We start from the raw sequence: 11,676 nt of genomic DNA on the forward strand, positions 1-11,676 counted from the left end.
GGGTTAAGCGCCCAGAAGGGAACTGGGCCATTTACATCCCTTTTCTCACTCGCTCCGTTTGGACGGTGGGGAAGGAGGATGGATAGAGGCAATGTGCGTGCGTGCGTGTTGGAGGGGGTAGGGTGTCATGTGATCGGCTTCGGTGCAAGCGATTCTGATTGATTCCAGTGCTATAAAGTGAGAGAGGATGGCACGACAGAAGTTGTTGATGGAAACACACACACACATATACACACACACTTGGAGTGTAGTGCTCCTGCTCCAAAGGATGCTATCACTCACCCAGCAGGGTTAGTGACTCTGAGCTGGAGTGTGAGGAACATATGGTTAACCTTGCAGATGTGTGTGTGTGTGTGCTAGAGAAGCCATGTGTCATTGTCTGTGCTGGCTGACAGTGTTTGTTAAAGCTTCTTTATTTGACGGGGAAGTTCAGTGTGGTTCCAAGAGGAACTAAGAAAAGGTAAAAAAGCATTCAGATGATTGGCCGTGTGGTGGCTGTGTGTATGTGTGTGTGTGAATGTGTGTGAGACCTCAGCAGCAGTACTGTGTGTGTGTGTGAGACCACAGCAGCAGTGCTGTGTGTGTGTGTGAGACCACAGCAGCAGTGCTGTGTGTGTGTGTGTGTGTGTGTGTGTGTGTGTGTGTGTGTGTGTGTGTGTGTGTGTGTGTGAGAGACCACAGCAGCAGTGCTGTGTGTGTGTGTGTGTGGGTGTTTGTGTTTGTGTGTGTGTGTGTGTGAGACCACAGCATCAGTACTGTGTGTGTGTGTGTGTGTGTGTGTGTGTGAGACCACAGCAGCAGTGCTGTGTGTGTGTGGGTGTTTGTGTGTGTGTGTGAGTGTGAGACCACAGCAGCAGTGCTGTGTGTGTGTGTGTGTGTGTGTGTGAGAGAGACCACAGCAGCAGTGCTGTGTGTGTGTGTGTGTGTCTGCGTCCAGGGCAGATGTAGCGTGTGGTTGGGACATGATGGCGGGGTGTATTATTAGTCATGTCGATAGGGACTCCCAGAGCGTGACCCAGCCTGTCCTAACCCAGCCAGCTCTGTAGAGGCCCAGCCTGTCCTACCCAGCCAGCTCTGTAGAGGCCCAGCCTGTCCTAACCCAGCCAGCTCTGTAGAGGCCCAGCTGTCCTAACCCAGCCAGCTCTGTAGAGGCCCAGCCTGGCCTCTCCCAGCCAGCTCTGTAGAGGCCCAGCCTGGCCTCTCCCAGCCAGCTCTGTAGAGGGCCCAGCTGGCCTCTCCCGACTCTGACAGCCCTCTCAGGCCTTCAGAACCCACAGGAGAGCCTAGTTTGCATCCCTGGTGTGTGTGTGTGTGTGTGTGTGTGTGGAGAGATACTGGGAGGGGGGGTGACAGAGTCTACATTTTGAAATGTAGCGTGAGATTGTTGATTTTTTCCCTCCCACTCAAAATAGACTAAATAACACCTGCGTTCACACACACACACCTACACACACACCAAATACGCACATAAACACAGCTGCACACAAGAACACATAACTCAACCAGTGTCTTTGCATACTCATTAACCTCAACCTGGCAACTGTGCTCTTTCACACGTTTACTCAGTCAAACCACTCCACACACACACACACACACACACAGACTCACACACACGCGCACACACACACACACACAGACTCACACACACACTCTCACACATACACACCCTCACACACACACACACAAAAAGACTCACACACACACACACACACAGACTCACACACACAATCTCTCTCTCTCATTCTCTCTCTCTCCCTGTACCTATTCCTGCCCTTCATTGTCCCTGAAAAAGACCCTGTTGCAGCAAATCTGCTCGAGTTAGGCAGCACTAAAAATAAGTTGCAAACCTGTTCCCCCCCCTGTCCCAAGGTTTAATACGGTCCCTCTGGCTGTGACACCTTCGCACATGCAACGCTGCCATCGCGTGTGTGTGCGTGCGTGCGTGCCACTGAACGGACTGTTAAGGAACCAGCGACAGGGCCCGGAGGGTTAGGGATTTTTAAAGTCCTTTTTAGAACAGCACCAACCTTGAAATATGTGTGTGTTTCCTGGTGCACGTGTTCTCTGCTGTCTGCAGTGTTCTCCCTGCCCGAACCCCAGTCTGTCTGAGGGGAGGGAAGGTGTGCCGTGGCCTCAGGTCCTGGACAGATGCTCTCTCGTCTCTGTCTGTGGCACTGGCTGCTCTCTCTCTCTCTCTCTCTCTCTCTCTCTCTCTCTCTCTCTCTCTCTCTCTCTCTCTCTCTCTCTCTCTCTCTCTCTCTCTCTCTCTCTCTCTCTCTCTCTCTGTCTCTCTGCCCCTCTCTCTCCCTTCCTCTCTCTCTTTCTGTGTGTCTCTCTCCCTATTCCTCTCCTCTCTCTCTGTTCCGCTCTCTCTGTCACTCACTTTCCTGCTCTCTCTCTCTCTCCTCTCCATACTCTCTTCTTTCTCTTACCCCGCTCGCTCGCTCACTCACAATCTCTCTCCTCCTCTCTCTCGCACTCTCTCTCCTCTCTCTCGCCCACTGATGCTCCCTCTCTCTCCCTCTCTTTGTTTTGGTCAGTATTTCCCTGGACCGAGGGTTGAGCCCAGAGAGGCTGAGATCGAGGCTTGGACCCCCACAACCAGTCTCCTGCTGCAGGTGGACCTCCACCTCCCAACCCCAATGACCTTCTACAGTGTACGCCCTCCTCTCTCCCCTCCACACACACAGTTTGCCAGCTCCAGCCTCATCCTGATTGGTCGTTCATGTTTCTCATTGTTTTTTGGTTGTTTTCTTGCAGGAACCGTTGATGGTTGCGGCTCAAACTCTGTAATGGAAAATCGTGGTAAGTTTGTCTTTGTGTGTGTGTGTGTGTCGTGGTTTGATTAGGGCTTCTTCACAGTGTTCGTGTTCTGGTGTCGTATTGGGTGATAGTCTGGACCAGAGCACCCTAGTGCTCCCTAGCCCTCCCTACAGACAGGACATCTGGCTGTCAACCCCCCCCCCCCCTCCCTCCCTCCCCCAGATCTCATCCCACCGCCCTCCTGGACAGACTCATCCACTCCACCGACGTGGATTTACAAACACAGTGAGCTCCAAGATCAGTCGTAACCCACTTTGCATCTGTGACGCGTGTTTGTGTGTGTGTGAAGAAGCAGCGTGTGTGTGCGGGGGATTCACAAGTGCACACAAAAGCAGTGGAGAATGGGGACACTGTGTGTGTGTGTGGTGATTGTGGGTGTGTGTGTGTGTGTGTTCCTTAGCTTTCATGGCTGAAGTGGCCCTGTCCCAGTCTGTTATCCAGGTCAGGCCGACAGGTTCTGGGCGCCTGCAGATTGGCCCATCCCTCTCTGGAAGCAGGCCCGGTGTTTGTGTGTGTTTGTTTGTGTGTTTGTGTGTGTGTGTGTGTGTGTGTTTGTGTGTGTGTGAGGAGGGGGCAGGGGGGGCTGTATGTGGGGCAGTGAGAAAAGGACTTTAGATGGTCTCGTCGCCAGTGTTTGTAAGTGACGGCAAGGGCAACGTTAAAACTCAGGAATCTGAAGCACAGGCTTTTTTTGTTCTTTTACGCTTTTACACTCTTGATCCACCCCCCCTCCCTCCCCTCGTATTCCCCTCCCCTCACTCCCCTCACTTTGAAAAAGGCAGTTTTACACATTCTCTCTCTCTCTCTCTCTCTCTCTCTCCTCTCTCTCTCTCTCTCTCTCTGTCTCTCTCTCTCTCTGTCCAAAGAGCTGCTTGGTAAACAAGCGCTTCTTTAAGAGGCATTCTAATCCCTCCTCGGCTGTTTTCAAAATTCCGATAACAGCGAGAGATGCACAGAAAATGGCCGCCCAGAACCTTGGGGAGAGGTGCACAGCATGAGAAAACACCCGCCGAGACAGGGAAACAGTCCTCCCCCACTGTCATCCTCCCCCACTGTCATCCTCCCCCACTGTTCATCCTCCCCCCACTGTCATCCTCCACCACTTGTCATCCCCCACCACTGTCATTCCCCCACCCACTGTCCATCCCCACCACTGTCATCCCCAACCACTGTCATCCTCCACCACTGTCATCCCCCCACCACTGTCATCCCCCACCACTGTCATCCCCACCACTGTCATCCCCACCACTGTCATCTCCCTCCACCACTGTCATCCCCCACCACTGTCATCCCCACCACTGTCATCCCCACCACTGTCATCCCCCACACTGTCATCCCCACCACTGTCATCCCCCACCACTGTCATCCCCCACCACTGTCATCCTCCCACCACTGTCATCCCCCACCACTGTCATCCCCACCACTGTCATCCTCCACCACTGTCATCCCCCACCACTGTCATCCCCACCACTGTCATCCCCACCACTGTCATCCCCCACCACTGTCATCCCCCACCACTGTCATCCCCACCACTGTCATCCCCCACCACTGTCATCCCCACCACTGTCATCCCCCACCACTGTCATCCTCCCCCACTGTCATCCCCCCACCCACTGTCATCCCCCACCACTGTCATCCTCCCCCACTGTCATCCCCCACCACTGTCATCCTCCACCACTGTCATCCTCCACCACTGTCATCCCCCACCACTGTCATCCTCCACCCACTGTCATCCCCACCACTGTCATCCCCACCACTGTCATCCTCCACCACTGTCATCCCCACCGCTGTCATCCCCACCACTGTCATCCCCCCACCACTGTCATCCCCACCGCTGTCATCCTCCACCACTTTCATCCCCACCACTGTCATCCCCCACCACTTTCATCCTCCACCACTGTCATCCCCACCGCTGTCATCCCCACCACTGTCATCCCCACCGCTGTCATCCTCCCCCACTGTCATCCCCACGACTGTCATCCCCGCTCACTGGAAAGAGGCCGATGCTTTTTTGGTGCTGGTGGATTCTTCCTCCTGAAGACGTTGATGTAATACCGGCGTGTAATACCGGCGTGTAATACCGGCGTAACTCACCACTGCGCACCAATGTTCTTCTTCTGTGGTTTGTCATAGCGGGCTGCTGTTTCTCTGATCTCTGTCCCAGCTCTGACCTCTCAGTGTAAAACACAGAGCAGACACCAGCTACGACATCCTCCTGTTTTCATCTCCATGTCCCCCCCCTCCCCCTCCACCACCCCTCCTCCGTGAAGCTAGGCCCCTTCCTGCCCCCCCCCCCCCCCCGCCCATAAGCTTTCACAGATTCATTATTGAACTTCATTATTTTACTTGTAACCTTGCTTTGTTGAGCCGCCGAGAGGACACTCACACACTACACACAACACACACAACAGGGACACAACACAAATTGAAAATCTAGGGAAGATGGTTGCTGTGGCGGTTAAAATTAGTTCCTTTTTCGACCTGCACACTGTGAGCCCGTGTGTGGCCTGATTTTCCGCGCTCCCCCCCCCCCCTCCCCTTGTGTTTCCTGTTGGTTCCTGTAACACTCACACCTGCCTGCTGTTCTAGGGAGCCCTCCACAGGCTCGGTGGATTCACTGAACTTGGAAGAACTCAGCGCAGGGCACTGCATCTTTTAACCTTTGACCTGGAAACGCTCTCTGTGTTCTGTTGTGCTGCGTTTACCCATCTGCTTCTGTCTCCAGCTCTCTGCCTCTCTCTGACACACATTTGCAAAACACGCATGCACCACGTGCGCGCACACACACAAATGAATGCAGACCACCAGTGGAACCTCCAGGAATGGTAGGCATCCATCTGTGAATGTTGACCTGCTCACCGAGCCAAGAAACGTTAGGGAGAGGGAGCTTGGGAGTGAGGGAGGGAGGGAGGGTTGCGTGAGGGAGGAAGAGGGCAACGGGAAAGTCTTAAGGAGGCTGAACGAGGGAGTAACCAGAGGAGGAGCTTCAGGAAGCAGGGAGGAGAAACCAGAAAGGTTGGCTAACTAGACGAGAGGTGACCCAGGAAGGAGAGACCTGCGCTGAAGGCCATAAGAAGCGAGCGGTGGGGCAGCTGTGGCACCTCCCCTTGCCCAGAGAAGAGTGCGCATTCCTGGGGGCGAGGGAGACGGTGTGAGAGGCCCCCCTGGGGCTCGATCATGGGACAGAGCCTCCCTCTGGAGACCCAGGCTCAGGACCAGAAGGACGGACCCGGCGGTGAGTTGCCCCCCCGGGGCCACAGGGACCTCTGCTGTCTCTACACAGGGCGGCTTCTGGTTACATGAGGGCTCGCGGTGCTCATTCACTCGCTTTCGGACATTGTTAGATGTAGTTTTTCCTGCTCTCTCTCGCTTGATGTTGAGAGAAGTGGAGGACAGAGGAGGGGGGGGGAGAGGGGGGGGGGGGTTGCGTAATCAACAATGTTGGTCTCTTTCCTATTTCTGCCCCTTCTTACTTGAGCAGGGAATGTTAAATCGCTGGGATCAGGTTGAGGAATCTAAACTGTGTGTGTGTGCGTGTGTGTGCGTGTGTGTGTGAGCGCTTGCGCACGATGGCCTCGTCTCGAGCACCCTTCTGATGTGCTATGCTCAAAACAAAAAGATTAGCAGCACACATGCCTCCCTGCTTGCACAGTAATGTGGGAGATATTGAAACACATTTTCCAAGGGATTAGTCCCAATAGGATTGTCTGTCTGTGTGAACGGTTGTTAGCATTTGGGAGCGCTCCAAACCAGTTTCTCCATCATGGAATTACAGTTTGTGCATGTTACGTCTAACGCTTCAGGGTTGTGAAGTCATTTTGTTTTGTTCCAAACCAGTCTATTGCTCTTAAGTTCATTCACAGTATGTAATATTGGAATTTGACAGGAAGGGAAACCACTGTATTTGTGACCGAAATAATCAGAAACAAATAGCCTAGACCTGTATCTCAGCCTATAGCCTGGATTTGAATGGCTTCACAGAGAAGCTGTTAAATGACTTTTGAAGATTGCTATCATTTCTACAGAGGAATATATGAGTTAATCTTTGTGAGGAGTGAGTGATGAGTTAGGGTGCAGTAGGATGAGTTAGTGGTGTGACGCCTTAGTGGTTATGACGAGTAAGACCTCTGATGAGTCAGCAGTTTGTTATCGTTTGCCCAGTTAGCGTTGTAAAGAGTTAGCTGTAGCCGAGTTAGCGTTGTAAAGAGTTAGCTGTAGCCGAGTTAGCGTTGTAAAGAGTTAGTGGTGTCACAAGTTGGCGGTGTGAGGAGTTAGCATTTTGAGGAATTTGTGGTTGTGATGAGTTAGCAGTTGCCGAGTTACCTGTGTGAAAAGTTAGCCATGTGACAAGTTAGCGGTCTGACAAGTAAGAGTTGTGATGAGTTAACGGCTGCCATGTTAGCAGTGTGACAAGTTAGCAGTGTGACAAGTTAGCGGTGTGAGGAGTTAGTGGTGCGACAAAAGAAGCTGTGATACTTGAGCAGTGTGTTCAGTTATCTTTTGACAGGTTAGCAGCGTATTGAGATAGTGTTGTGATAAGTTAGCGGTGTGTTCAGGTTAGCAGCGTATTGAGTTAGTGCTGTGATAAGTTAGCGGTGTGTTCAGGTTAGCAGGATATTGAGTTAGTGCTGTGATAAGTTAGCGGTGTGTTTAGGTTAGCAGCGTATTGAGTTACTGTTATGATAAGTTAGCAGCGTATTGAGTTAGTGTTGTGATAAGTTAGCAGGGTATTGAGTTAGTGTTGTGATAAATTAGCAGCGTAATGAGTTAGCGGTGTGATAAGTTAGCAGCGTATTGAGTTAGTGTTGTGATAAGTTAGCAGGGTATTGAGTTAGTGTTGTGATAAGTTAGCAGCGTAATGAGTTAGCGGTGTGATAAGTTAGCAGCGTATTGGGTTAGTTGATAGATAGAGTTAGCTGACGAGTTAGCACTGTGACAAGTTAGTGGGTCGGAGTTAGTGGTGTAATGAGTTGCCGGGTTAACAGACTGATGAGTCAGAGGTAGTGGATTGTTCAGACTGTAATGTGTGGCGTACTGGTTTCTACAGCCTGTGGCCTGGAACAAAGTTTGTTTCCAGTGTCCGCGGCCAGTCCAGTGTGCTGCCTGTGTTGTTGAGTGTGAGGGCCCAAGGTTGTCTTTGTTCTCTGTCACAGTTAGGATCTGGGTGGAGTGCCATTTCCTCTCTATGTTTCCCAGCTCCCCCCCCCCCCCACACACACACACCAACCCCCACCGCCTCTCTCTAGTTCTGGCTGTAGCTCTCTCTCTCTCTCTCTGTGTCCGAGTCACTCCGCTCCCGAGTATCCTCTCACTCCCCTCCTCTCCGTTCCCCTCAGACGGACAGGAGAGCAGTGTTTCCTCCGTCAGGCCGCACCACTTCTTTGAGATGGAACTACCGCCTTTGTCTTTATCCGCTCGCCCGGCTTACTGGACGTCCCGTTCCTAGTCACCCGCCACGCAAACAAATGGGATTTAACCGCTGCAACCTTTCCGCCAGACTCCAGGACGAGGTCACCCTCCAGCTGTGTGGGGTGAACTAGCATCTTGGCTGGCGTCTACGTCCTCAACGTGCTTCCGGAACGTGTTAGCCTGGCTCTGACAGGACTTATCCTGCTCCAGAGGCTTCGGCGGAGCGGCACCTTGCCCCTGACAGACCACCGCTAGACTCAGGCTGCCCTGCTAAAGCCCTGTTGTGAGAACCAGGGATCTGAGGGGCCCGTACAGCACCGGGGCGTCGAAGCGCAGACTCTGCATGTCATGTCCGCCTGCTCAGCCCTGCTGGTTTGTGTGTCCCCGGGGGAGGCTGGACGACGTGCATTAGTGCGGTGAGGCTGCGACCCGTGCCGTTAACCCCTCGGTGCCTGCCTCTGCTGCGGGCTGGGAGGGCCAAGGTCAACCCTCTGGGGGTCTGTCAAGCAAGCCCACCCTAGAAGGAAGGAGAGGAGGAGGGGAGCTAAAATCCTTTCAGCCGGTGGGATCTGCTGGGGTCGGGAGAGTTTGGAGGGGGGGGGGTGGGCGTTGCTGAGCGCTCCTCGCACCCCTCATGGCATGCTGCCTCAAGTCCCACTACCACGGCAGCTGGAGCCCAAGCCCCTACTCAGGTAGGTACGATCTAGCTGCTCTAGATCTACGCTGTAGCCCCTCTGCTTTCCTTCACATTCCGCTCTCCAATCTCTGTCTCCTCCTTGAGTGCTCTTTACCGTTCCTCCTGGTACTTTGTCTCTGTATCTGTATCTGTAACTAGTCACCCTGGGAGGGAATAATTGGCAGGTTTTGGACGCTAGGTCGTCGGGCTTTCTTGGGAACCTACTTGTGTTGCCAATGTTGTCGCCAGGACATCCTGTGTTTGTGGTGGCCGGTTCGTTTCTCCGCCCGAGCCTTTTCTCTCTTCCGATAAATATTTTGTCTACAGAGCCGCGAAGCCCTCTGACTTTGAGGATCTGGCGTGCGTAAGCAAGAGTCCCAGGCTGGCTTCCAGGGAGCTCAGCAGCCTGTCGCTCAACCTGTCAATCACCCAGCCCCGGACCTGCCACCCCGACAAAAGACTCCTTCTTCCCCGTCCAGGCAGAATTCAGAGCCAATCGCCCTATTTTTTCTTTATAATTGGTTGGGGTGGCCCGCCGCTGTGTCAGGGAGGGGAGGGGGTAATCAGGAGGTATTCATCCCTCTGCTGCATGACCCGGCCCATGGTTGCTTGTGAGCAGGCCGTTGACAGCGCTGATAAGACCTTTCTCCCCAGCACCACTGGTCTCCCTGCGGGCCAGGAATGTGAGCACTTGACTGTGGGAGGCTATGGACGGGGGCCAGCCAGGGGCCCTCGTCGGACGTTCGCGGAGGAGGCCGCGAACGTCCCCCACACACCCCCACCCCCCACCCACCGCCTCCACCCGCCAAAGCACACATTGTGCCCGGGAGCCGAGGGCTAAACATAATAAGGGACTTAATGAGGCTGGCCCTCCTCTGCCCTGGGCTGGGCCAGGGCAGAGGTCTGGGTCGTAGACGTGTCAGGCTGGCTGGCCGGGGATAGTGTGGTGGAAGCCCTGTCATGGAGCTCCTGTTATCCCTGCTCACTGGCCTAGCACTGTTCAAGTTCGCTTTGTTGTGTTATGTTATATAACCTGGCATCATATGTTCTGTGTGTTTACACACAGCAGGGAATTAAATGGCTACGATGATGAGGTTATTGAATATTTGAATATTAGTTTTATGTCTAGCGATTTCGTAGATGAAGAACGAAGACACATTTTACTAGTTTGAAAATTTGGTGCTACAGTTGAGGTGGCGCTCTACATGACCCGTGGATGTCTGTTCAGGCTCCTCCTCTGTTATCTACATGTTCCATGTTCTCTCCTTGGTTCCAGATGATGAAGTCGACCACAGCACAGCACACCGGGGGGCGAGGGGGCCACCACGGGGGATGACACCCCTCCCACCAAGCGCAAGGGCAAGTTCTCCACCCTGGGCAAAATCTTCAAGCCCTGGAAATGGAGGAAGAAGAAGAGCAGCGAGAAGTTCAAGGAAACTTCAGAAGGTCAGTTCCTGTCGCTGTGTAGGAGCTGTGGAAATGTTGTGATTTTTTTCCAACCCCAACAATCTCTGTTTCTGTGTGTCGTCACGTCCAGTTTCTATCAAACTGCCTTCTTCAGTGTGTGTTCTCCTGTTCCTGGTGTGACAGTATGTTGTTCATGGCCTGGGTTTGAAATGAGAAGGGACCCTGAGACCCTGTAGAAGTCTATAGGAACCCCCAATATTATATTCTAGATTTTTATTTTGTTCGCAGGGTCCCACCATATTATTGTTTTTCATGATGTAACACTTAAGTAGGACTTGATATCATTTTTAGGAGTGAATATTTGGTTGGCTACTTTTTTGTTGTTTGAAAATGTTCAAATTCCAAACATAAGATTTCATGACAACAAAATCTGGATAAGATAGAAAAACAACCTTGAAAAGATTTAACGATGACATGCTTAGAGGACCCTCCAAGAGTCAAAGGTCATTTCAAACCCTGTTCATGACTCCTCCCAGTGTGTCCCATCTGCCTTGAAGAAAAGACGACCGTCTCAGTCTCTCTCAGAAACAAACAAACAAAAAACAAAAAAAACGCCCTGCTGATTGAAGATCTGTAAACGTACACTTTGACCACGTCATCAAGAACACGATACCACACACTCAAAAAAACGCAGCTCCTCATCGTGATGTGACGAGAGAGAGAGAAAAAAAAACAGCAATGATTATTTCGGTGCTTAACAGGCTGGCTTAAATTCTGTGTGTTGACGGCAGTTCTGGAGAGACAGATGTCTTTGAGGCGGCCCAGGCAGGAGCTTATAGAGCAGGGGGTCCTGAAGGAGCTGCAGGAGAATGGTAAGGATGCCTGAGCTTCTCCCATCTCCACCCGGTGGTTCTCCTTGACATCAGGGCTTGAGTACAGCTCAGTGGTAGAGAATTTGGCTGCGGGGTCTAGAGGTCGCAGATCACCCCCACGTCTGTCGCTTTGGATCAAAGAGTCTAGCGAATGAATCCATCAGCTAGCAGCCTGCTAGCCCTGCAGAGCTATCACACCCGCCCAGATGGCCCAGGCCACAGCACAGACAGCTTGCCATTCCACAGGCTCTGTGACAGAGGCGTATAATCACTCTCTCAGTTTATTAACTTCATATTTTAGAAGGAAAATTACGTGCAGTTCTGGGGAGCCGGGGAAAGTGGAACAAATGTGCCCTGCAGCTAGCTGTGTGTGTGTGTGCCTGTGTGTGTCTCTGTGTGTGTGTGTGTGTGTGTGTCTGTGTGTGTGTGTCTGTGTGTGTGTGTGTGTCTATGTGTGTGTGTGTCTGTGTGTGTGTTTGTGTTTTCCCT

General features: G+C 52.5%; 1 protein-coding gene across 1 annotated transcript in view; it reads left to right on the forward strand.

Annotated features, from left to right (window-relative positions):
- Positions 1-2,792: 2,792 nt before the first annotated feature.
- The window catches only part of phactr4b (phosphatase and actin regulator 4b), an 18,682-nt gene continuing 9,798 nt past the window's right edge, over positions 2,793-11,676 (forward strand). The window contains 4 exon segments of the mRNA XM_067238128.1: positions 2,793-2,805; positions 10,185-10,199; positions 10,202-10,354; positions 11,107-11,187. Of these exon segments, the coding sequence (XP_067094229.1) occupies positions 2,793-2,805; positions 10,185-10,199; positions 10,202-10,354; positions 11,107-11,187 (262 nt within the window).

Source organism: Osmerus mordax, chromosome 6 (assembly GCF_038355195.1).
Source record: "Osmerus mordax isolate fOsmMor3 chromosome 6, fOsmMor3.pri, whole genome shotgun sequence".
In the NCBI taxonomy this organism is placed as follows: domain Eukaryota; kingdom Metazoa; phylum Chordata; class Actinopteri; order Osmeriformes; family Osmeridae; genus Osmerus; species Osmerus mordax.